The sequence below is a fragment of the Erpetoichthys calabaricus genome, chromosome 4 (genome assembly GCF_900747795.2).
Source record: "Erpetoichthys calabaricus chromosome 4, fErpCal1.3, whole genome shotgun sequence".
In the NCBI taxonomy this organism is placed as follows: domain Eukaryota; kingdom Metazoa; phylum Chordata; class Cladistia; order Polypteriformes; family Polypteridae; genus Erpetoichthys; species Erpetoichthys calabaricus.
The window spans coordinates 43064543-43091315 of record NC_041397.2 but is presented as its reverse complement, the minus strand read 5'-3'; the positions used below and the strand labels follow the sequence as shown (position 1 = coordinate 43091315).

Below are 26773 nucleotides of genomic sequence, written 5' to 3'. Positions count from 1 at the left end.
CCAAAAAAAGTTCACTAAGCAATCAACATTTTATTTATAGAAATTCTACATACCTTTTCTATTAACTTACTGAAGATGGATTACTGAAGGAGTCAGCCAGTGTTCAGTGAGCACAATAAAAGTACAGCAATTTTTCTTTTCCAAGAAACGGTAACAAAAGCAACATGCTAAGGTGGGCTATCTAGGCCTCCATCCTCCCATCAACCTTCTTTAAACCTTCCAAAGCAATACCCAGTTATTCCCATGCCAGCTAAAGTAAATAATCTGCCCAGTGTGTGTGTGTGTGTGTGTGTGTGGGGGGGGGGGGGTTCTTGGGCATCCAGGGGGTGCCAAATTTCCGTTCCCCATTGCATTTTGGCAAACAGGAGGGGGCGCGAAATCTTCAGTTGTCCCTGGGCGCTGAAAACCCTAGCTACGCCTCTGAGTATACTATCATTTTGAACAGAAGGGACCTGATGACACAGAATGTCATGCATTCTTCATTTACATGATCAGCAGTAGGCATAGCAGCCATAAACAACATGGCTACAGCCACACAAAGACAGTTAAATTATCTTGGATACCACAGCACAAAAAAAAACACACACACAAAATGGCAGCATGAGAATAACTAACAATTTTACATAATACAGGTCCAAAAACAATCTTAGGAAGCCAATAACCCAGCTTTATAACAGACATATGTTGTGGAGAGTGGAAAACCTGGGGAATAACAAGGGTCCTTGGCCCGTTACTAAACCAGGGGATAGGTGTTATTGCCAGAGCTCTCTGGTGGGGCAGCCTAAGGACATATGTCAGTTGTTAGTGACTCTTGCTATAACCACTGAATGCTGTTTTAAGGACAATGCCTATAAGTGGCTGAAGAGCTCAGAGTCAGAAGGGAAACTGAACTGGCCAACAGATAGTGAGGCCAGAGACCTCATGAGATTCATGAGTATGTGTGTATGGTGAAGATGGAGGGCAAAGCATTTCAGAAGTCTTGCTCTAAATTTAGATAACCTCTAGAAATCTTTCCTTGTATACTGACAAGTCACTGGTGAAGTTATCTGGTTTAAAGGAGATACTTTAAACTGTTCAGGTAAGAGGCCTTTTTTCTACTCTGAAATCTTATCAAGCTGAACAGAAGAATATGTACATGCTGGGTATGCAGGGACATGAAGCAGGACTTTAAAGTTTTTTTTAAAATATTTTATAATTTTGCTTTCTTAGTTGGGAATCTCAGAGAACTAACTTTGAGCTTTCTGATAACGATGTCTGAAGCATGCTCTGTACTGCAAGAAACTGCAAAAGATAATGTTAGTTTTAGGTTTGGATATAGGTTAACACAGGGTCAACATTACAATGAAATGTGTATAACGAGAAAAACAAGTCACTCAGCCTAGATCCAATAAAGCTAAAAAAATAATTTAAAAAAAAATTTCAAAATTACAAGTTAAAAATAGACTAGCCATACAAAATAAAATGTGTACGGTTTTAAAAGAAGTTATACAGCAATATGAGTTGAATGAGCAGCAAGTACAAATGACAGTTATTGCACAGATAATGTTTTATAAGTACACATGCATATTCCATAAAGTGCAGATGCAAGTTCCAGTCAGTATTCAGAGTGTGTGCAGGTACAGTTTGTGTGTGAGTAGTGCAATGCAGATGTAATGCAATGTAGGTGTAATGTAAGTATATGTAAGTGTTCAGGTGTTGCTGTTGAGGACTCGAATGGCCTGGTGGTAAAAACGGTTCTTAAGTCTTGTAGTCCGAGCAGCCAGACTCCTGTATCGTCTGCGAGATGGTAACAAGGAGAACAGCTGGCGTGCTGGATGGCTGTGGTCCTATATGATGCTGCTTGTCTTATGCAAGCACCGATGGAGGTAAATGTCTTCAATGGCAGGAAGACTCTTGCCCGTGATGTGCTCTGCTGCCTTCACCACTCTCTGTAGTGATTTCCGGCTGCTGGCAGAGCAGCTCCCATACCAGACGGTAATGCAGCCCATCAGCAGATTCTCGACCACACTCCTGTAAAAGTTTGAGGTGATGTTGGCATTCATGCCAACCTTCCTCAGCTTCCTCAGGAAGTAGAGCCGCTTGCGAGCTTTCCTGACCACAGTGTCTATGTGAAGGGTCCACGAGAGATCCTCGGTGATGTTTGCTTCGAGGAACTTGAAGCTGTTAACCCTTTCAACTTCTACTCCGCTGATGTAGTTGCCTGGTGTTCTCCGCCTTGCTGTTTCTGATAGTCCACGATCATCTCCTTGGTTTTGCTGACGTTAAGCCACAAGTTGTTATCCAGGTACCAATTACTCAGTGCCAGCACCTCCTCTCTGTAGGCCATCTCATCCTTGTCAGTGATAAGGCCTATGATGGTTGTGTCGTCTGTAGACTTGATGATGGTGTTTATGCCGTGTTTTGCAACACAGTCGTGGGTGAACAAGGAATACAAGAGGGGGCTAAGCACACAGCCCTGTGGCGCTCCTGTGTTTAAAATGAGTGATGAGGATGTGTGCTTGCCGACTCTCACCACCTGGGGCCTGTTTGTGAGGAAACAGAAAATCCACCTGGAGATGGTTGTCCCCAACCCAAGGTCGTCAAGCTTCAAGACGAGTTTTGAGGGGATGATGGTGTTGAATGCCGAGCTGTAATCTATGAACAGCATTCTTACATATGTATTTCCTTTTTCCAGGTGGGTGAGGGCAGTGTTTATTGTTAGCGCAATGGCATCCTCTGTAGATCTGTTTGCTCTGTAGGCAAATTGGAGAGGATCCAGCGTGTCTGGGAGGGAGGAGCAGATGTAACCTTTGACCAGCTGCTCGAAGCATTTCATAATGACCGATGTCAGTGCAACCGGGTGATAGTCATTCAGATGGGAGACCACCGGTTTCTTTGGGACAGGAATGATGGTGGATGCCTTAAAGGAAGTGGGGACCACTGACTGCCTCAGGGAGAGATTGAAGATGTTGGTGAACACACCTGCTAGCTGGTCAGCACACGTCCTGAGGGCACGGCCTGGGATGCCATCTGGTCCCGCAGCTTTGCGAGGATTGACCTTTTTGAAGGACCTTCTCACGTCAGACGTTTCAAGGATCAGAGTTACAGACTCACTGCCCCCTTGAGGATATAGCACCTGTTCTTTGTTGGCTGCATCAAAACGAGCATAGAAGGTGTTGAGCTCATCTGCAAGAGATGCAGTGGGCTGAACACTGACTGTGTTTTTCTTTTTATAGTCAGTGATGCAGCACAGTCCATTCCACAGGCGCTTGGTGTCAGAGCTGTGGTAGCTTGACTCCACTTTGTCCCTGTAGTCCCGTATGGCCTTCTTGATGGATCTCTGGAGGTCGTATCTGGCTGCTTCGTATGCATCAGAGTCCCCTGATCCAAAGGCAGAGGTCCACGCCTTGAGCTTAGCCCGAATCTTCCCATTTACCCAGGGTTTCTGGTTAGGATATATGCAAATGGAGGTTTTAGTGACAATATCGTCAATGCACTTGCTGATATATCCTGTGACAGAGTCTATGAATTCATTGATGTTGCCATCAGCTGCATCCTCAAACATCTGCCAATCAGTTGTTTCAAAGCAGTCCTGTAAGACCCCCTCAGCCTCACTGTCCCATTTGTAGATGTCCCTGTAAACCGGTTTTTCCTGTTTAAATCTTTGTTTATATGTGGGCAGCAGCAATATAGAGCAATGGTCTGCTTTTCCAAAAGCTGGTCGAGGGAGGGGTTTGTAGAAGTCCTTGAATAAGGTGTAACAATGATCCAGTGTCTGATCACCTCTTGTGGGGGGAGAGATGTGCTGATAGTATTTAGGGAGAACTTTCTTCATGTTTTCTCTGTTAAAGTCTCCCAACACAATAAATGCTGCTTCTGAGTTAGCGTTCTCTAGTCCTCTGATAACATCATACAGTTCATCCACAGCCGAAGCTTTATCAGCTTGTGGGGGGATGTAAACAACTAAAAGGAGAACTGAACTGAACTCCCTCGGGAGGTAAAAGGGTCTAACTTTAATGGTCAGCAGCTCGAGAACTGGTGAGCAGTGTGTTTTTAAGACACACACATCCGTAGCCCACGAAGAGTTAACCATAAAGCACACACCCCCTCCCCTCGACTTGCCTGAGTCCTTCGTTCTGTCTCCCCGATAAACTGTGAACCCATCTGGTGTGACTGTGCAGTCGGGTACGCTGGGCTCCAACCATGTCACTGTGAACGCTAAAACGCAGCAGTTCATGATGTCTTTTTGGTGCTTTATCCGTGCGCGCAGCTCATCTAATTTGTTGTCCAGAGACTGAACGTTAGTGAGCAGGATGCTAGGCAGAGGAGGCTTGTTGTTTCTCTGTCAGGTTCGGCACAGAACTCCAGCGCGTTTCCCCCTCTTTGCTTTCCTTCAGTGTCGCACGAGGAAGCAAAAGACTCCAGGCAGTACAATGTCCACGATATCAAAAACTGTTGTAAAATCCGAACTGGCTGATGAACGTAATTCCAAGAGTGTTTGCTGGTCATACTGAAAGTGTGATAAAGTAGTACGCACAAAGAGAGTGAGTAGTAAGAAAATAAATAATAACTTTTTGCTGAGATGACTCGGAGCTCTCGTTGGTGCAGCCATCTTACGGCACATCCAGACTATTTATAATGTAAACATGCTCTGGTACCAGTCTGTGTTTGCTCTTCTGTTTGTGAAGTCCTCTATTGCTGATAAAACTGGACTGAAATAAATGTTTGGAGATAAATACAGTCTCAGACAGCAAGCAGCCTTCCAAATGAGGCCCCCAGGGTTACTTAAAACAAAGGGTACAATATAGACAGTAAGAAAGGTAAGAGGATACAGGTAACAGATACAGTATATATGTAGCTACTCTTGACATTCTTCCTATAACCATTCATTTCTTTGAAAGCTGTCATGATGTGTTAAGACTTATCTGACTCCCTTACAGTGGACTTGACTATGTTTCTTGTCTTAATGTAAATTGAGCTGTTCAAGATACTTAATTATTATCTGCTAATCATTTGTTCTTTGTTTGCTGCAACTCATGCAGACTGTAACAGTTTAATAGGAAGGTAAAGCCAGAGATGCACTTACTTTTGTGCATGGGGTAATTCTTAGAAGTAAATATTCCTATGCACACGTGTGGTGAGTGGGAGTAATCATAAATAAGGAAGCACAAACCCTGCATTACAAGTATTCTGGAGAGGAGTTTTCTTCAACTCTAGAAAAGTCAGGATGTAACTGATAAAAACATAGAGTATTTAGGACTATGACAGAAACCTAACACAGTCATCTATTTTATAAGCATAAAATAGTACTCTAGTCATAACGACTGGACAACTGAAAAAAAATATGCACCAACTGCACCATTATAATTTTTAGTATGCAGATAGTCATCTATTTATGCATTTTGCAGCTTCACTTTGATGAATCAATGTTTCAGTTCCATAAAAGGAAACAGTCTCACCATGGCCATTTTAGATTGACAGATATGTTAACAAAGTTTCCATTTTTAGTTTTCAAATTAACATGTTATTAACAGACATTTTTCTGAGTTTTATTCCAGTAACAATTTACCAGATGCTTTAAGGGTGTATTATAGTGCATTTATTAGATACTTATTGCTTCGTAACATAAGCAAAGCCTTTGTTAGCCTTTTGTTACATAGCAGTAATTGACTATTAGAAGCAGTAAGGACAGCCTCTGCTTTAAAGAGTTTGTCATTTCTTCTTTGGAAGTCTTCATAAAGTTTCTTTCAAAAGTATTTGTCTACAGCAGTAAATAACTAATAGATGCACCTAGGAAAACCCTGTTGAAAAGTGCTACCTTACTTCTGACCTTATCTTCCTTTAATGTTGATAATAAGTACCATCTTGTTTTAACACTAGAATTACCAAAGCGTACGAAAAAACTTGTAATTCGGGGATACCTTAAATCCCTTTGCACCTCTCCGTCAGCGTCTTTTGTCTTGTTAATGTGTCGATCAAGACAAGCAGCAAGCAGCCTGCTATCCCATCCCCCACCACCGCAGAAAAGGCAAAAAGTTCTCCCAACTCAAGCATTGATTATCTGGGAGTGAGGTACCTAGCGTTGTATAGGGTAAATAATGTTCTGTGTCTACAACAATTTATTTAAATATATCATTAAAACAGAAACGTCCAAATATCAAATAAACACTTTCACAAAAGGTACAAGTATAATACAACAGCTTCCGTGGTGCAGCTGTAAGAACTGCTGATTTGTAATCAAGATACTGGTTGCCGCGCAAACTTTATCATTTTGAGTAGTGAGCTGCTCTTATTGTTAATATTAATAGCTGGTGTAAATTTATAGTACTTGTAAAAGTTAGCATTTTTTTTTCACTTTTATTCTCTCAGTCACGATCACGATATAACCCTCACCACTCCAGATCTGATGCTGTTAGTTTTTATTTGAAACTGGGAATAACTGTGGATGTGAGTGGTGTTTTGAGACAATGGAACTGGAAATCCTCTTATCTGGAGGAATAAAAGCTGACACACAAACGCTGGTGAATCATGCTTTCTTGGTATCTCATTGTCACTTGAATTTTTTTTATTCAGTTTTATTGAGTGTTTCTGCTCATGCTGAATTAGTATGCACCTTATGGTCCATGAAGTCAAAGCCGCACTGACAAAAAAACAGAGACATAGGTATATATGATATCTGGAATAATTCATTTTATGACCTGTATAGTACATTTCGGAAAACACTGTGGCACTGATGCAACATTATTCATATTATTCATATTCATTCACATACCTTCTTGCAGTTGTAATCAGTAACCGCGTTTTTTTTTTCCGATCTTGCCCAGTCTCCACATTTTGGTGCATGGTGGTGTTTCTTTTGTACTCCAGACATGCAGAGGAAAGAATAGTAAAGAGAGGCCAGTTCCATGCTATATGCAATCATCAAATTCAAATGTTGGGAAAAGGAAAAGAGGATGCAACGTCGATAAGCTTCTGTTCCAAGACCTCTGCTTCCCCCATGAAAGCAAACTCAGTGTCAGGTGCCCCTTCAATGTAATAGGAACGACAGCATAGAGAGAGGTGTGTACATTGCAACAGGTACACATGTCGTAAATGTAGGAAGGACGGTCCTTGGGTGTGTGGGGACTGTTAACATTTGAATTTGATGATTGCATACAGCGCAGAACTGACTTCTCTGTACTGGTCTTTCCTGTGCATGTCCTGGAGTACAAAAGAACAATATATTAACAATCTGAGCAGCTCACTACTACTCACTACATGAAAAAGTTTCTGTTTTAATGATGTGTTTACATATAGTATTGCAGACACGGAACACACATGAAATGTATGTATTCCAAATGATGATATTTTATTTACCCTCTACAACTCCAGGTAATGCACTCCAACATAAACACTGAGCACTGAGAATCTTCTTTGTGAATGTACCTGCGGCAGTGGGGTGGGGGTTGATCGACACATTTACAAGACAAAAGACGCTGATGGAGAGGTGCGAATGGATTTAAGGTGGGCCAGGATTACGAGTTTTTATGTAGGCTTTGGTAATTCTAGTGTTAATGATTAGAATAACAGAGATTTTTGTGGTAGCTGGAGTCACGATGTGGAGTATAGTTCTTTCCTCTAGTGAATCTCTAAAGTCCTCTGTGAAGATGTAGTATTACAGTGCTTCTTATGCGCTCCAAAGAACAGCTCTCTTGCTCCTGTCTACACTTACAACATGCTCACCAGACACAGACCAGGCCACTGCATTCACAGAAGAACTGGAAACAGAAAAAAAATATTCATATTATACAACTTCACATTAATTTATATAATAATACAGTTCAAATTCAAAAATATGTCTTTAATTTCTTAAATTCTAAACAAATCTGTAAAAAAAATGCATCTTTACACAGATGTTACAGATGAAAAAGCTGTTGTGACCATCTAAATATGTACCAGTCCTACATATCCCAGCTGTCCCAGCAGTGTTGTTCTATTGGGACAGTGTCGGATGATGCAGGGGCTGCTTGGAAGAAGATCAAACCAGCGGGCTCTTTAAAAAGGGGAACCAGCAAGATGCCAAGAGAATCGCAATCGTTCATCTGTCTGATAATGCACTGTTTCACACATTTGGATTACCAGTTATTATTGTGGATTACTGTTCGTGTCTGGATGTATGGTCTGTCTTGTGCCTACCTGCTTGTGTGAGTTTGTACAGATTAGACACATCTTCATCAAAGATGGGTGCAGCAACGCGCTATCAGTGCACGTGTGCTCCCAATCACCTCAACCCACACTGCATAATGAAACCAGTAGGAGAAACTTTACATTACTTACGGTGAACCATTCACAAGATTTTCCACTCGCCATATAGTTACTGCGACATTTGGACTATGTTATGGATTCTGTTGTTAGTGTTTACTATTAGGTGTTTATTGTTGTTGAGTCGTGTTATTGTTTGTTATCACCGTAGGGGGTAGGGAGGGTTAGTTGTTTATTTGTTATTTATATTTCTATTTAATTTAATATATTACACTATTATTGATTTAACCTGATGTTTAACTGTGTCTCTGTGAGTAAGTGTGTGCATTCCTGGGGTCCCACCGAAAAAATAAATAAATCACTGTGCTTTTGACAGTGTGAATCTTGGTGTCACCATGACCACTACAAATAAACAGATTTAGTTCCTTGCTGAAAAATAAAAAAGGTCTTAGATATGGAACAATTTGTCTGTAACATCACACCCCCATTAGGATTAAGAAGAAACTTTGTATTTCTGACGTACTTTCTGTTTTTCAGTGTGGAAATAGCCTTTAGATATTTTTCATTTTGCTGATGTATGGTGATGAGGCCTTTCACTAATCCCACTTAACAAAAATATGTATTAAATCATCAAGATAATATATGTGCAAAACGTGTAAAAATGCTTACGAGTGTTGATCGGTGAAATTCACCAAAGCAATTTTCACAGCAGCAAATATGATGTAGTTGAAGCTCAGCAAAATATTTTCATGTAAATTCTGTAAGATCCTCACTAAGCTGCTTTGGGTATGCGTGATGTCACAACTCGGTCAGGATACTAGCCTTCCGCCTTGTATGTGTTTTAAAAAAAAATTATTAGCTAACTATAACATGTATATTATGAGTACTGCCACTGGATATATAACACTGATCCCTGTGCCATGGCCACATGGCTAATTTGCATATATGCTTAGCCATGTGCTGCAGTTACTATCCAAAACAAGCTTTAAAGGAGCCCTTCCATACCACAAGAAATAAAACATATGCGACCCTGTTGAATAATAATAATAATGAAAGATGAATTATTGTTTACAAGGTCATTCTACCTTCTTCGTGGAAAGCATCTGCACAGAGATTGGAAACAGAACAGGCGTTCCCGCTGTGCTCAGAGCCGCAGCTTCACAATGGAATTTGTTAGTTTCATGCTGCTGCTTCATGGCATGGCTAATGTCTGCCCCAAGACTAAAACTCTGTGAGCGCAATGATATATACAGTATCTATACATATATACAGTATATCTTTTTTTTTACTTACTGATTGTTTATGGCCATCTATTGTACTTTGTTTGTGATTATCATTTCGTCTGCTGCCTCAGAGCTCACTCTATCAAATTTTTGGCCACAATAATCAGTCCAGCATAGTTGGAAGATCATTCTGTAGACACCAGGGACAATTAAAACACAATTGCAATATAATTAGCCACTCAAAACTTCATGCAGATTGGTTCCTCCTTCCCCATTACCTTAAATGCAGTTCCTGTAATTTAGTGAAGTTCCCGAACATTTCTAAGATTTTGCTAAACTCACGACAAGCCAAACTCCACAGGTTTAGCTAATCACTAATGCTTACCTTTCTATAGATTTAGTGATGAGTGAATCCAGCTGAGTTTGCCTCACCATGAGTTAGGCGAAATCATTGAAATGTTTTGCAACTTTGCCTAACTTCATGAAATTCATTAAAGCAACGGTGAAGGAGGAACTGAAGTAGTTTTGAGTGAATTATAATGGTGCCATGATCTTTTAAGTGTCCCCGGGTGCTTGGAAAGTCTGTCAACTATGCTGGAGTGATTATTGCAGCCACAAATATGATCTGTGCTGATGGGGAACAGTGATAATCACTGTGCCACTGTGCCTTAATCAACAAAAGACCTAGACAGAATGAATACCACAGACAAACTACAACAAATAGCTTTAAAATAGGAATAAGCACATAAAACAAATATTGTTCAACTATATAAGTTCAACCTTGAAGCAGTCATTGGCTGCGCCACAAGGTGGCCGCTTAGGACTAGGTTATTCTATTGTTTGAAGTCGCAGCTGCAGGTACAGCTGGAATGCCTTTTTTTGTTTCTCATGTATCTATGCAGATATTTCATACTTTTTTCTTACCATCAAGAACAAGGAAACACCTTGTAAACAGCAAGAAATCTTTTGTTATTATATATTTCACAGAGGATATTGTGTTTTCTGACAAGGACAGGGGAGGCCTCCTTAAGGCATGTTTTGAGTAGGTGCTGTGGCACATGACTAATTATGCATGCAAATTAGCAATGCAGTTCTGCCCCAGCTAGCCACAGGGTTCAATGTTGTATATCTGGTGCATCCTCATTATTGCCAGCTAATGTACCTGAAAAATGAAAATACTGCAAGTTTTAAATTTTTTTTTAATGCATACAAGTTGGAATTCTGGTTGACATTCTGAATGGGTTGTAACATCATGCTGATAATCAGCAACAATCTTATAGTACGCATGCGTAAAAATTCTGGCCATTTCTGCTACAGCTCCATAATGTCACACTAGCCTCACAAAGCATTACAAGGCTTGGAAAAAAAGCCGTGTTTGCCATCTACAGGGCAAATTTCCAGGAAACTTTTCAGTGATCAAGGTCACCAGCAAAAACAGCATATTTGAATTGAATTTAGCTTTGTTAAGTTTTTTCTCTCACTGTTTATAAAAAAAACTCCCAATTTGTGGAGGAGTAGCTTCATTATACATCTTTCAAATATGTCTTAGGTTTCACTACCTAGCACAATGTGTCTGTGATATAATACAAACCATGTTTAAACTTGATCAATACAATATTTATTTAAGGCTTTGGAAAATGACTTTGAACAACTTGCTCTTTTTGACAGTTAGACACACAAGCCATTTCTTAACTTTAACTTTTAACTTAGTAATATAAATGCTTTGCTTAATTTGATTTACAAAGACTCCTTTCACTTCTTAGAATATTGATTTAATGTGATGAAGAAAAAACTTTACTTGAAAGATAAACTATTTATGATAAATTTAATGTGGTGTGTCACTAAAAGAATTTCATTTTTAAATTAAAAAAATTTATTTCTGTTTTGGCAGTAGTAAAGCCTTACGAAACAGCTGAACTACGTATAAACAATTTCTCTGCTAAATGTACACGATCGGTCTGTCTGTTATGTAAGAGTAAGAGCAGGCTGGGAAAGGTCAGGACAGAAGTTTATCATTCTTTCGGAAATCTGTCTTTTGCAAAGAAAAACCCTTCCTGCACTGGTGGGTTTATTTCTAAAGTACAGTCCCAAATTTGAATACTGACTAGTTAATGCAAAGTGTTCACATTAACACAGCAAAACAAAGATCTAATAAGAAATATCTTTATTAACAAAGAACATTTTTAGAACACATGAAGATCACTAATGACATTAGATGATTTGAACCCTGTATCTTAATGCAGTACTTGAGGAAAACAAATAAGGCGTGTCTTCAATAAAACAGGTAATAGAATTATGGGGTCAATAGTATCATGTGTACCAAATACAGTGAAATTCTACTTAGTTGTACTAATAGGACCCTAGAATTCCTTGCCCATCACAAACTAAATTTCAATATTTATATTTGATACTGCCTGGGGTGCCCTTTATAGGATATGCTTGGAAATCATATGTCAGAAAATGGACTTCAGCCATTAGTCCTCAGAAAATTAAAACAAGTCTATGCTGTATATATATTTCTATATACAGTATTACTTGCAATATTAAAATAGATTTTTTTATTATATTTGCACATAAAATCCCAGTATAGTGATCAATCAAAGACCAATTCCTAATAGTTGGCTTATATATATATACATAGATGTAAATAGGCGGCACTGTGGACCGCATGTGCAGCTTCTGTCTTTTGGATTCAGCACCAGTCCCTGTTTTTATGGATCTGGCAGATTCTTTCCATGTCCACCTGGATTTTATCCAAATGCTTCAATTTTTCTTTTACATCTTGATGTTTAAGCAAGTTTAATACTCTGCACGTGTGGGTGTGTAGGTACTGTAAAAGACTGACATCGTATCCATTGTGTTTTCCTACCTTGAACCCAAACCTGCTAGGATAGCCTCTGTCCTCTCATGTCCCTGATGTGTTTAAAGTGTGTAACTATGAATGGACATTAATAAAAGTTAAGATGATAATCTGCAAGTCTGTTTACTGTCTTGTGTGGACAGTGTGCATATTCTGTCAAGGGTTTCAGAGTTACTGTTTTCCTTCCATAGTACAAAGAAATGTATGCTTTTGGGTTGAATTCCATATAAATTATTCTGATATGTATACACATGCCTATGATGTCTTACTGGAAGGACAAGATCTTTTTTTACTGAGACTCTTGCTAGGATAGATAAGATTTCATTGTTAGAAAGCTCAAAATCAGCACTTTTAGAAACAAACAAGGTTTTCCAGTGCTACATTCATGGTTTAGATCATACCTGTGCTGTTGTGATAAACATGTTTCCAATTGTTCTTTGGTCACATTCCATATGTAAAGAGCACCATCTGAAGAGCCTGCAACTGCATAACCACCATCCGGGCTGAAAATACAAGATTGTAAAGAATTAACAGATAGCCTTCTTATTAGTATCATTTTTGTTTTGCTTTTGGTTACTTTCTCTTATTAAATTTTAATAGGTTGACTAGAAATCTAAAACCCTCAAACTAGAGAGAGCAATGAGCAAAGGGTATGCCATATTCTACTCATCTGCCATCAATTACTGATGTTCACATTTGCTTTTGTCAGCCAAATGTGTCCATGTGTGGCTTGTCTGCTCTGGTTATTTTCATTCCCTATATGTGCACGTGAAGTTGATTGGTGATTCTAAATTCACACCACATTCAAAAGCCATGTGTGTATGACTAGATGATGTAATGGACTGCTGCAGTAAGTACTTAGGCTTATTTTAATATATGCCCGTAGGCAAAACACTTTTAGAAAAAACATTCAGACCTATTTACCAATGAAAGATAAAAAAAACACAAGACCGTATAAGTGTCTTGTTGAAATGAGTTAATTTACCTACATTAAATAATATACAAGACTGTCATGATTATAAGATTTTTTTTATTTGTAAAGTTTGACTTGGTCAAAAATTTATTATTGTTAATATTTTGTGTGTTCGCTCATGGTAACAGCCATATTGTTTACAATCACTATACCCATACATAGTCATATATTACATCATTACTATTTGCCTATATGAGATGGTAGCAAACTACTTTTTGTTTTTTGTAATCAAAATTTTATTAAACACATTCAACTGATACATAGCAGAACGTGATAAACATTTTTTTATCAACAGAAAAAAATCCCCAAAAATACCAGGTCATGAGAAGTAGTGAACATTATTTAAAGAAAACAAACAGCATTCAATAGTATTGTAGGACAGTACTATAACAGCTGATCAGCAAATGGAGCAGAATGGCGACCTACTTTCAGTGGATTCTATTCAAATCAAAATTCCCACATACAGCTATAGTAATTCTTTTCAGTAGATGCAAATCTTATTGTAGCTCTCTTTTTCACTTGGGCTTGATTAGCACTTTGGGCTTTGTTATTTAGAACTAGCCAACCCGCGGCGTAGCATACACCGCATAATTATGTATTGATGGGTGAACAATTCTTGAAAGACACAGTTGTCCAAATGGGGTTGGTTTTGAGGATACGACTGTAGGTGAATGAAAACATGTAACTCTGGAGAGGGCAACATACAATACAGCGTTTTACACACTGCATACAGCGATTCACATCGAAGTATAGACACTGCTAAGACCATGGAATACCCCTCGCAAACTGTTTTACACGCTGCATACAGCGATTCACATCGAAGTATAGACACTGCTAAGACCATGGAATACCCCTTGCAAACTGTTTTACACGCTGCATACAGCGATTCACATCAGCGACAAACAAATTGTTTTACACGCTGCATACAGCGATTCACATCCGCAACAAATATGATTCTTCTTAGATGGTGCTGTCGCGTCCACCCTCGCTCTCGAAGCATACACACCGCCTGGTCATGTGCCCGCTCGCAAGAGAAACTCACGGAGACCCGCCCACCAACTCTAAGAGCATGGCATATAAAACAGTTTGTGATGGTGGACGCGGTCGTGCATCATAACCGAAAAGAATACAGTGGAACCTTGGTTCATGACCATAATTCGTTCTAAAACTCTGGTCGTAAACCGATTTGGTCGTGAACCGAAGCAATTTCTCCCATTGGATTGTATGTAAATACAATTAATCAGTTCCAGACTGTACGAACTGTATGTAAATATATATTTTAAGTTTCCAAGCACAAATATAGTTAATTAAACCAATTAGTAATAGTAAACTAAATTACTAATTGGTTAATTAAACCAATTAGTAATAGTAAACTAAATGTAAAAAAATTGAATAACACTGAGAAAACCTTGAACAACAGAGAAAGCTAACACTGCAATAGTTTGCGCTATAGCGCTACCAACCGCTGGCTAAAAACACTTTTTTTTTTAATGAGTTTTAAGCACAGGGAAAAAAATGAACATTTGAAAAAATCCGTAATTTAATAAACCAACAAGAAAAGTAACATTGCAACAATGCTCACTACGAACCGATCGCTGTAAACAGAAGTGAAAACAAAATCAAGCCCAGTGCATTCTTTAACTGCCTTCCTACCTTATGAGTCCAGCCCCCTCTCTCTCGCTCTGCCTGTGTGTGTGCATCTGTCTCTCTCTCGCGCTGCCTGTGTGTGTGCGGGTCTCTCTCTCGGGCTGCCTGTGTGTGTGCATCTGTCTTTCTCTGGCACTGCCTGTGTGTGTGCGTCTGTCTCTCTCTCGCGCTGCCTGTGTGTGTACCTCTGTCTCTCTCTGGCACTGCCTGTGTGTGTGCGCGGTTCTCTCTCTGGCGCTGCCTGTGTGTGTGCACAGCTCTCTCTCTCTCGGGCTGCCTGTGCGTGTGTGTCTGTCTCTCTCTGGCGCTGCCTGTGTGTGTGCGTGGCTCTCTCTCTCGGGCTGCCTGTGTGTGTGCGTCTGTCTCTCTCTGGTGCTGCCTGTGTGTGTGCGCGGCTCTCTCTCTCGCGCTGCCTGTCTGTGAGCGCAGCTCTCTCTCTCGCGCTGCCTGTGTGTGTGCCTCTGTCTCTCTCTGGCGCTGCCTGTGTGTGTGCGCGGCTCTCTCTCTCGGGCTGCCTGCGTGTGTGCGCGGCCGTCTCTCGCACTGCCTGTGTGTGTGCCTCTGTCTCTCTCTGGCGCTGCCTGTGTGTGTGCGCGGCTCTCTCTCTCGGGCTGCCTGTGTGTGAGCCTCTGTCTCTCTCTGGTGCTGCCTGTGTGTGTGCGCGGCTCTCTCTCTCGCGCTGCATGCGTGTGTGCTTCTGTCTCTCTCTGGCGCTGCCTCTGTGTGAACCGAGGTTCCATTGAGGCTGACTAATGAAAAGTCAACATGGCTCAGAGGTGCATGTGGAGTCTAGCAGAGACGAACGTGAATGACGCCCGGTGTTGTGAGTTGCTGCGTCCGAGTTGGTGGGCGTGGTTTGGCGAGTTGTCGTCGTATCCAATGACGTCGTGTTTGGTGAGTTGCTGCGTCCGAGTTGGTGGGCGTGGCTCTGCGAGTTTTCGTCGTATCTAATGGTCTTAGAGTTGGTGGGCGTGGCTCCTTCCTGTGTGCTTTCATGGGTGTCTTGCTTGCTCTGGCGGCGGCTTAGTGAATTATATATATAGATGTTGTTCTACTTTTTGGCTTCAGAACCTTCCTAGTTAACTAACAACATTTGTCTTACTCTTTCTCTCTATTCTTGTCCCTATTTCTTATTTTCCTGACTGCTATTCCTCTGTGGGAGAAAAAAACATTTTACATACTATGATAAGAATGAGTTGGCGACATCATAAAGAGTTGGGGCAGCCACCCGTATATTATTTTCTCGGCTGCTAAAGTTGCGTTGGTTTGGTTTGGTAGTATGATGTGCTTAGGTCAGAGTCCAGAACAGAACTGCCTGTATGGAGACAAGATGGCAGTTTTAACACCCCGTAAAGGAAATTACGTTGTCGGTGCAGGAACTGGGAGTGGCGTCCCCGTGCCCGGAAGTGACATCATCCTTGGGGCCGGCAACAGGCAGGATTTCCTGGGAAAGGTCTGCAAGGGACTGAGATAGTCAGTACACTGGTCTAGCATAGAATTACTAGTGTTTAGGCCCTTCAGCTGTTTTCCATGCGCACGTGTGTGACAATACATTTACATTTTGCTATGGCTGATGCCTTTAACCAAGGAGACTTACATTTATGATACAATTGGTTTTTTGGTTTTCCAATTGGAGCACAGGGTGGTCAAGTGATTTGCTCAGGGTCACACAATGTCAGTAGCAGGATTTGAACCCACAACCTCAGGGTTTGAAGTTCAAAGCCTTAAATACTACGTAATAAAATTACCAGTTATTAAAATGCTTCTACAATTTCTCCTAACAAGGATTAAGGAAATTCAAAGAAAAATTCAGGTGACAAAAGATAATTAAAATCAAAGTATCAAAATGCTAGAGTATGAATAAACATGTTAATATTTCTATAACAGCTGTAGCAAACAATGGTATTTTTAATGTTAAAATTCTTGTGAGGCAACATTAACCAAAGAGATGTGGTTGGAAGGATTATAGCCATCCTCAGGAACTCTGTAGTGTGTGGGTGTGTGTGCGTGTGTGTGTGTGTGTGTGTGTGCACGTGTGTGTGTGTGTGTGTAACAGGGAGAGAGAGAGAGATGATCAAGCACTGAAAGAGCAGAAGTTGTATGACTAACTCCTCTTAAATCTATTGACCTCGGTACATGGTTGTCAACAAGCTTTGGCAAGGATCATGGCTTAGATCATCTCAAAGTGTTGGGAAAAGTAAGGGCAGTTTGGGCTGCATCTGACCCCAAATAATGGCGTGACATGGAGCTGGCAGCATAAATGTGAAGGCAGAGGATGCTGCAGGAAAAAAAGATCATTGGACTTGAAAGGAACAATGGAAGATGTGGAAATCTGGTGTTGTGGCAGCAGTGTTAGAGGACAGCTGAGAAGGAGACTACCTTTAGTAACCCTCACATGATGGAGCGAAGGAGAGAGATCATGTTTCACAATGTGTTAAACTACCAGCACTAATGATGATACAACATCAGCTGAATAATTCTATAAAAATCACACAAAATGAACTCTATCATCATATTATCATTAAGTATAAAAAGCAAAGGACAATATTAAAAGATACCTCAAAATCAACATCAAATATTCAACACAAAAAGCAGAAACTATGTAAGTTCATGATGTTGATGACGAGTACTCTAAAACAGCAAGATGCGTAAGTTTATGCATCTTTTAAATCCATCCATCCATTATCCAACCCGCTATATCCTAACTACAGGGTCATGTGGGTCTGCTGGAGCCAATCCCAGCCAACACAGGGCGCAAGGCAGGAAACAAACCCCGGGCAGGGTGCCAGCCCACTGCAGTCTTTTAAATTCGCTCATAAAATGTCAACAAAACCTTCAAGCCTCAAAGTGGAGCTAAAAACACACATAAGCAAAGGTATGCTTAGAACACTGAAGAAGCCAAGGGCATGCCTGAGCCACCCGTAAACATTCTAATGGCACCAGGAACAAAGAAGATTTCACATACCCCAAAACAAATATTTCTCCACATAAGAATTTGCATGGAGCATATAATAGAAAATTGGAAAAATAGAATAGAATTTTGTTATAAATTTTAACAATATGTTAAATTATTGAGATGGGTTTACCACTTATTTCATTTTTGCATAACAGCAATTTCTGCTGGGAGATGGAGGACAGTGCCTCACATTTCCTGAATGCACTGATGTCACTGGTAGTAATTCATCACTTCCACCTTTTAGTAGTAGTAGTTGCATTGTCATACAGTGCATCCAGAAAGTATTCACAGCGCATCAGTTTTTCTGCATTTTGTTATGTTACAGCCTTATTCCAAAATGGATTAAATTCTTTTCCTCAGAATTCTGCACACAACACCCCATAATGACAACGTGAAAAAAGTTTACTTGAGGTTTTTGCAAATTTATTAAAAATAACAAAACTGAGAAATCACATGTACATAAGTATTCACAGCCTTTGCTCAATACTTCGTTGATGCACCTTTGGCAGCAATTACAGCCTCAAGTCTTGTTGAATATGATGCCACAAGCTTGGCACACCTATCCTTGGCCAGTTTCGCCCATTCCTCTTTGCAGCACCTCTCAAGCTCCATCAGGTTGGATGGGAAGCGTTGGTGTACAGCCATTTTAAGATCTCTCCAGAGATGCTCCATACATTTAGAAAACAAAGCATTTACAGTTTTAATGATTTCCTTATGGTTATGTCTTGTAGTGCTAAGGTTGGATGTGAACACTTGAATGGAAGACCTACTGATTGTGGACTGTTGTGTTTGTAGCACTCATTTTTCAATGGAAGACAACTTGTAGCCAATCAGGAAAAAAAAGTGTTCCTGATTGTTTGTTACTGAAGCCAACAGCAGTTACAAACTTATTTCACATAGGTCACTTTACTGCAACTGAAGAATAATAGAAGAATAATAAAAATGGCAAAGTCATTTACTAGCAAATTAAATACTGTAGAGATTAGTAGCTGTTATATAATGGCAAAGTAGAACAATCGTTACTGATGCTGCTTCACAGATCTAGTGTGATGAGTTTGAATCATGTGCCTGATTGCTGTCCAAATACAAGTAAACTTACTCAAATGAAAGTGCCCATTTGGTCCTTCAGGTTTAGATTGTTTCTTCCAGTTTAATTTTGGAAAGTGGAAAAATGTCTCCAGACAGAACTCCGTGATTGATGACAGTCAAAAAGTTTGTCCTTATCTGTTGTACATATTGCAGACTCAAGTAGCAAAGTGGGCTCAATCCCCTGATAAGTTTTCCAGTGGTTGAAACAGTCTTTCTCTATGGGCATAACTTCATATTTTACACATGTGCACCACCAATCGGCAATTGTCTGCTACATCATCTTAGCTTGGAGTTGCATAATTTGCTATTTTTGTCTCTCAAGGTCAGCTCTCCTCTCTGTTCTTTGCTCTTTGATCTGTCGGATCTCCTCACCAGTATATTAACTTAAAGCTGACGGTCTCTTAGTGATTCAGCTGAATGTGGAAAGTGCTGATGCACCGAAGTTACTACAAAAACGGAGAAGATGATATCAGCGCTAAACGTAAGTTCTATCTGCTCTCTGTCCGTCAAGGGCACGTTTATATGTTGTGTGTCCTGCAGCATGTACAATTCAGGTTTTCTGGCCAACAGTGTAAACAGTGTTTAGTTAATTTAGAGTTGGTCAGGAAAATACCCGAATTGGAGGACCGCGTTAGGAACCTGATAGTAATTAGGCAAACCGAAAATTGGATCGACTCGGTTTGTTTAGACAATTCGGCTACTTCTGATTCGGCTCCAGTCTCTTCAGATCCCACTGTAGTCAGTGCATGGCCGAAGTTAGCAGCACCAATTCAGCCACAGGGCGAGTGGGTAACAGTAAGACGGGGGTCTAAGAAGCCAAAATTTAGTCCCTTGGCACCCAAGTCACCAATTCGGACCCAGAACAGATTCTCAGCACTCTGCAGCGTGCTTGTGGTAACTGAGAATAAGAAAGTGCCCATTATTGGCAATTCCATAGTGCGGAATGTTAGAATTCCAAATTATGTTAAACCAGCAGTTAATGTTAAATGTCTCGCAGGGGCCAAGATTTCTGACATAGACATTAGACCGTGTTGCCGACGATGAAGTATCTACCTTATTGCTGCATGTTGGCACTAATGATATTTATTTACAGCAATCTGAGGTATTAAAGAGAAACTTCATCTCTCTATGCACCAAAGCTAAAAGAAAATGTCGGAATTTAGTTGTATCTGGCCCCTTACCAAGATTATATAGAGGGGGTGTGATTTATAGCAGATTGCATTCCCTTCACTGCTGGCTAGAAACCTGGTGTGCAAATAAAAGCATAGTGTTTGTGAACAATTGGGATGATTTTTGGGAAAGGCCTGGATTTTTCAAAAGAGATGGTCTTCATCCTAACTGGAGGGGATCTTATGTATTATCCCAAAATAAGGCAGCAAAACTGCCTGGTTGACTGATTAGAGCACCATCTAGGCCACAGTCATGTGATCTTAAATCACAGGCTGTTCTTTATCCCACCTGTTACTATTCTGAAGCTGTTACCCATAATCCCTGTTGTGGGGCATCCAGTAAATTTAGTCTTGATGCAAACCTTAAATTACTTGATAACCAAAAAATAAGGTGTATAATTAGACCAAGGGATAAAACCAGACCCTCCACCAGGGGCATCTATAATAGAAATTTACTTCAAATTAAAACAAAAAATATATCACCAGTTCAGAAAGAAGCATGCAGTTTTAAATGCTGTTTATTGAACATTCGCTCTCTGGGCAGTAAAGCTGTTTTGGTAAATGATATTATATTAAGTACAAAATCTGATCTGTGTCTTCTCACTGAAACCTGGCTTAATAAATGTGACACTGTTCCCCTAGCTGAGGCGTCACCAGATACTTGTTCCTTCATAAGTCTAGAGATTCTAGTCGAGGATGAGGCCTTGAAATAATTCATTGTAACAAAATGCAAATCACGTCTAAAAATTTAGGTGACTTTACATCCTTTGAGGCATTCATTTTAAATATTAAAACAGATTCCAACACAATTATAGTGCTAGTCTACAGACCACCAGGGCCATATTCCTTGTTCATGACTGAATTTAGCAACCTTTTATCTGATTTGGCTATAAATTATGATCACGTAGTACTGATGGAGGATTTTAATGTACACATTGATGTGGAAACTGACGCTTTTAGCAAATGTTTTACTTATTTGTTGAATTCAGTAGGATTTTGTCAGATTGTCCAAGGTCCAACTCATAATCATAACCACACATTAGATTTAATTATAACTTACAAAGTTGAAACTCAAAATTTAAATATTACTCCATTAAATGAAGTTATTTCTGATCACTACTTAATTACATTTGATTTAGTCCTGTCCTTGCCAACACACTCACAGATTAAAACAAAGACAGTGCGACATCTAGATTGTAATTCTGCTTCAAAATTTATAGATACTTTGAGTAAGTCGAGTGTAATTGTGGAAAACCATTTAGATCAGTTAACATTAAATGTAAATGTGGAAAACAATTTAGATCAGCTAACATCACATTATAATGTGACCTTGACAGATGCTCTGGACGCAGTGGCTCCCCTTAAAACAAAAGTGATCAAAGTACATAGAAACTCTCCCTGGTTTAATGAAAACACTCAAGCTCTTAAATTAGAGTGTCGAAAACTGGAGCGCAGATGGAGAACAACAAAGCTACATGTCTTTCAAATTGCATGGACAGAGAGTGTTAAAAAATATAAAAAAGCTCTCTTTTAAATCAAGTCAAGTCAAGTTGGGGAGCATGCACTGGTACAGTGTGTTGCCGCACCCACTACACAATGAATCAACTCAGGATCCCAGTTTGCAACCCCCCAGGCAAACACACGGTCCAGTCCCACCCTCCGGAAATGACCATCTATCTGCTGCAGCCAGGTGTTACGTGGGTGACCCCTTGGTCTGGTCCAGCCACTTGGGTCCCCAACAATGAGGATCTTACGAGCTAGATCACCCTCAGGGAAACGCACCACATGGCCGTAGTGCCGTAACTGACGCTCCCTCACAATGCAGGTAATGTGCCTCATTCGGGACTCCATAAGCAACCGCTTATTCGACACAAAGTCAAACCAACAGTACCCAAGGATTTTCCGGAGAGACAAAGTACCAAAGGAGTCCAGTTTTCGTCTCAGGTCACTGGATAGCGTCCATGTCTCGCAACCATATAGCAAGACAGGAAGCACCAGGACTCTAAAGACTTGGACCTTCGTCCTTTTGCATAGATATCGGGAGTGCCACACACCCCTTTCCAGTGACCTCATGACCGCCCATGCCCTCCTAATCTGTCTACTGACTTCATAGGAAGAGTCACCAGAGACATGAATGTCACTGCACTGGTACGTAAACCTCTCAACAAGGTCAACACTCTTTCCACAAACAGACACACTGCTGATGGCTGTGCCCAAGAGGTCATTAAAGCCCTGGATCTTGATTTTTATCCAGGACACTCGCAAGCCCAGACACTCAGACTCCTCGCTTAGTCTCTCGAGCACCCCGATCAGAGCCTCCATTGACTCCGCGAAGATCACAGCATCGTCAGCAAAGTCAAGATCCGTGAACCTTTCTTCACCAACAGATGCCCCACAGCCGCTGGATCCCACGACCTTGCCCAACACCCAGTCCATACAAGCATTGAACAGAGTAGGAGCAAGAACATACCCCTGACGAACCCCAGAATCAACTGGGAAAAACGCAGAGGTCCTGCCTCCACTCTGCACAGCACTCACAGTACCAGTGTACAGGCCGGCCATGATATCCAGCAACCTCGAGGGGATCCCGCGAATCCTCAGGATGTCCCACAGGGCAGCACGATCAATTGAGTTGAACGCTTTGCGAAAATCGACAAAGGCTGCAAAGAAACTCTGCCGATATTCGCATTTGCGCTCCATGAGAACCCTCAGTGCCGGGATGCGGTCGATAGTAGACTTCTTAGGCGTAAAATCAGACTGTTCCGGTCGCTGGTAGGTGAGCAAGTAATCACGGATCCTATTGAGGACGACCCTAGCAAGGACCTTACTTGGCACCGAAAGCAGTGTTATCCCCCTGCAGTTGCTGCAATCCAGGCGATCACCCTTCCCTTTCCAGATAGGGACGACAAGTCCTGTTTTCCAGTCAGTTGGGATGATGCCAGTCTCCCAAATGGAAGCAAAGATTGCTTGCAATGCCAGGAGGTCAGCCTTCCACCAGCCTGGAGAAATTCACCCCGGATACCACAGATCCCTGCAGCCTGCAGCCCAACCCTCAGCTGGTTCACCACCTGTGCAATCTCAGTGAGATTGGGTGGTTCACAGCTAATTGGAGGATCAGCCTCAAGAACCAGGGACCCAGAGATATCCAACGTCCAAGCCGGAGGATCAACTTTGAACAACTGCTCAAAGTAGCCAGCCCAGCGGGTCACAACTGCAGTGTCATCCATAAGGACCGTTCCATCAGCTGCCCTGACTGTGACTCTCTGAGGAACAGATTCAGATGTGTGTAATGCTTCAATTCCTCTGTAAGCAGGACGTGGGTCGCTAGACCACAGATGGTGTGTCACTTGCTCACAGATTCCTCTAACAAATGCCTCTTTATCTGCCCTCAGAGTCCTTGCAGCCATCCCTCTCAGTTCCTGGTACAGACTGGAGTTGTCATTGATTCGTGCGCTGCGACTCCTCTCAATGCTATCCAGGGTGCCCTGCGAGATGAAACATCTCCTTCTGGGAACATCGGCAACACCAACACAACCCTCAGGAACCTTCAGGGTCTTGTCCCGGAAAGTCTCCCACATCACATTAGGATCGGCAGTCTCTTTAAAGATCACTCAGAATACTATTCTACAATAATATATAGCAATAATAAAAATCCTAGGGTACTGTTTAGAACAGTTGCTAAATTAACAAATGGGAATTCAGATCTACAGTGCAAAATACCAACAGATATTAGCAGTACAGACTTTATGAACTTCTTCAATGAGAAAATTAAAAATATAAGATCCCAGATCTCAGCATCACAGTACAAACTGCATACTAGCTTAGCAGACCCTGCCTCACATTGCATTCAGCACTATAAAACATTAGAACACTCTAGACAAGAACAGGCCATTCAGCCCAACAAAGCTCACCAGTTCTATCAACTTATTTCTTCCAAAAAATCATCAAGTCGATTTTTGATAACGTCTTACTGTCTACCACGCTACTTGGCAGCTTATTCCAAGTGTCTATCGTTCTTATGTAAAGAAAAACTTCCTAATGTTTGTGCAAAATTTACCCTTAACAAGTTTCCAATTGTTTCCCTGTGTTCTTGATGAACCCATTTTAAAATAACAGTCTCGATCCACTGTACTAATTCCCTTCATAATTTTAAACACTTCAATCATGTCACCTCTTAATCTTCTTTTGCTTAAACTGTATAGGCTCAGCTCTTTTAATCTTTCCTCATAATTCAACCCCTGTAGCCCTGGAATCAGCCTAGTTGCTCTTCTCTGGACCTTTTCTAGTGCTGCTATGTCCTTTTTGTAGCCTGGAGACCAAAACTGCACACACTACTCAAGATGAGGCCTCACCAGTGTATTATAAAGGTTGAGCATAACCTCCTTGGACTTGTACTCCATACATCGTGCTATATAACCTAACATTCTGTTAGCCTTCTTAATGGCTTCTGAACACTGTCGGCAAGTCGATAGCTTAGAGTCCACTATGACTCCTAAATCCTTCTGATAAGGTGTACTCTCGATTTTCCGACCACCCATTATGTATTCAAACCTAACATTTTTACTTCCTATGTGTAATACTTTACATTTACTGACATTACATTTCATCTGCCACAAATCTGCCCAAGCCTGTATGCTATCCAAGTCCTTCTGTAATGATATAATGGATTCCAAATTATCTGCTAATCCACTATCTTGGTATCATCTGCAAACTTAACCAGCTTGTTACTTATACTCCTATCTAAATCATTTATATATATTAAAAATAGCAGCGGCCCTAGCACTGACCCCTTTGTCATTTTAATCCTATAACTGAGCAGGAAGTTTTAACTTTAATTTCTAAAATGAAACCCACTATTTGCTCCCTAGAGCCAGTGCCAACACAACTAGTAAAAAGTGCAATGGATGTTCTTGCAGTGCGTATTCTAAACAGGCATTATTATATGGTACAGTACCTGATGCACTAAAAGTGTCAGTCATTAAACCATTACTTAAAAAGTTAGACCTAGACCCACACATACTAAATAATTATAGGCCTATTTCAAATTTACCCTTTCTCCCTAAAATAACAGAAAAATTAGTCGCCAATGAGCTTCAGTCACACCTTACGCATTACAATTTATTTGAGAAATTCCAGTCTGGTTTCCGCACTGATCATAGTACAGAAACAGCACTAACGCGGGTTGTAAATGACATTCTGATATCCTCTGATGAAGGAAAATCCACTGTAATTATGTTGTTAGACTTAAGTGCAGCATTGACCATTCTATTTTACTGCACAAGCTAGAAAATGATGTTGGCCTTACAGGCACTGTGCTCGTTTGGTTTAGTTCTTATTTATCAAATCGATTCCAATATGTACAGAAATGTGCTGACAGTACTCCATCATTATACACAGAAGTGAGATATGGTGTCCCGCAGGGCTCAGTACTGGGACCTTTACTGTTTTCACTTTACATACTTCCACTGGGATCTATCATTAGGAAACATAATGTTAATTTTCACCCATATGCAGATGACACCCAGTTATACCTTTCATTTAGATCAAATGAAGTTTCTACGATGTTGTCTTTAATTAGTTGTGTTAGTGAATTAAAGGAGTGGATGGATGAGAACTACTTGTCTTTAAACACAGATAAAACAGAGATGTTAATTGTTGGAGGGAATGACGCTGACCACAACAATATTTTGTCATCATTTAACTCAGTTGGAATCACCATTAATTTTTTAATCTAGGAGTTATCTTTGACTCTAGCATGTCATTTAAAGCGCATATTACAAAGTTGTCCAAATAATGTTTCTTTCATCTTAGAAATGTTGGGAGATTAAGGCGCTTTCTAAATAAACAGGATTCTGAGAAATTAATTCATGCATTCATTTCTAGTAGGATTGACTACTGCAATGCGGTGTTCACTGGATGCTCAAACTGTTCTTTATACAGTCTCCAGTTAATCCAAAATGCTGCTGCATGAATTATTACAAGAACAAGAAAATACGAATACATAACTCCAATTCTTAAATCCTTACACTGGCTCCCGGTTAAGTTTAGGGCAGTTTTGAAAATCCTCCTTTTAACATATAAAGCATTAAATGGCCAAGGTCTGGCTTACTTGTCTGAACTTATCATAACTTACAAACCAGAGCGCACATTAAGATTTCAAGATGCTGGTCTGCTTATGATTCCAAGGATTAATAAAATAACAGTGGGAGGTCGAGCTTTTAGTTACAGGGCCCCTAAATTGTGGAATGGTGTGCCTGTTACTATAAGAGATGCCCCTTCGGTCTCAGCTTTTAAATCCCAGCTGAAGACTCACTACTTCAGTTTAGCATATCCTGACTAGAGATGCTGATTAACTGTACAGACTGAATCTCTGTTGTTAGTCATTAGCATTAAAACATAAGTAACATGATAGTTATAATTTGTTACTAACCCTCACCTATTCTGTTTCTCTTCTTGGTACTCAAATGTGGCACTTGGTGCCACGGCCCACCTGCCAAGTTGTTTTGCCTGCCTAAGGTAAAGTCATCCCTGATGGAGGATAGCAGGAATCGTGGGGTAGAAGGGTCCTTTCATCGGATTGGCTGGCCCAGCTCTGTTTCAGCTGTGGAATGGCCAAATGGGGGAGGCAGCTTGATG

The 26773-nt window shown here is 40.6% G+C and overlaps 1 protein-coding gene across 1 annotated transcript in view; it reads right to left on the bottom strand.

Annotated features, from left to right (window-relative positions):
• Positions 1 to 7339: 7339 nt before the first annotated feature.
• Positions 7340 to 26773, bottom strand: part of LOC114651038 (protein Atg16l2-like) — a 223058-nt gene continuing 203624 nt past the window's right edge. Inside the window, exons 17-18 of the mRNA XM_028800993.2 lie at positions 12705 to 12806; positions 7340 to 7736 (exon numbers count right to left, since the gene is read on the bottom strand). Coding sequence (XP_028656826.2) covers positions 7646 to 7736; positions 12705 to 12806 — 193 coding nt within the window. The 3' untranslated portion in view covers positions 7340 to 7645. The remainder of the gene's footprint in view (positions 7737 to 12704; positions 12807 to 26773) is intronic.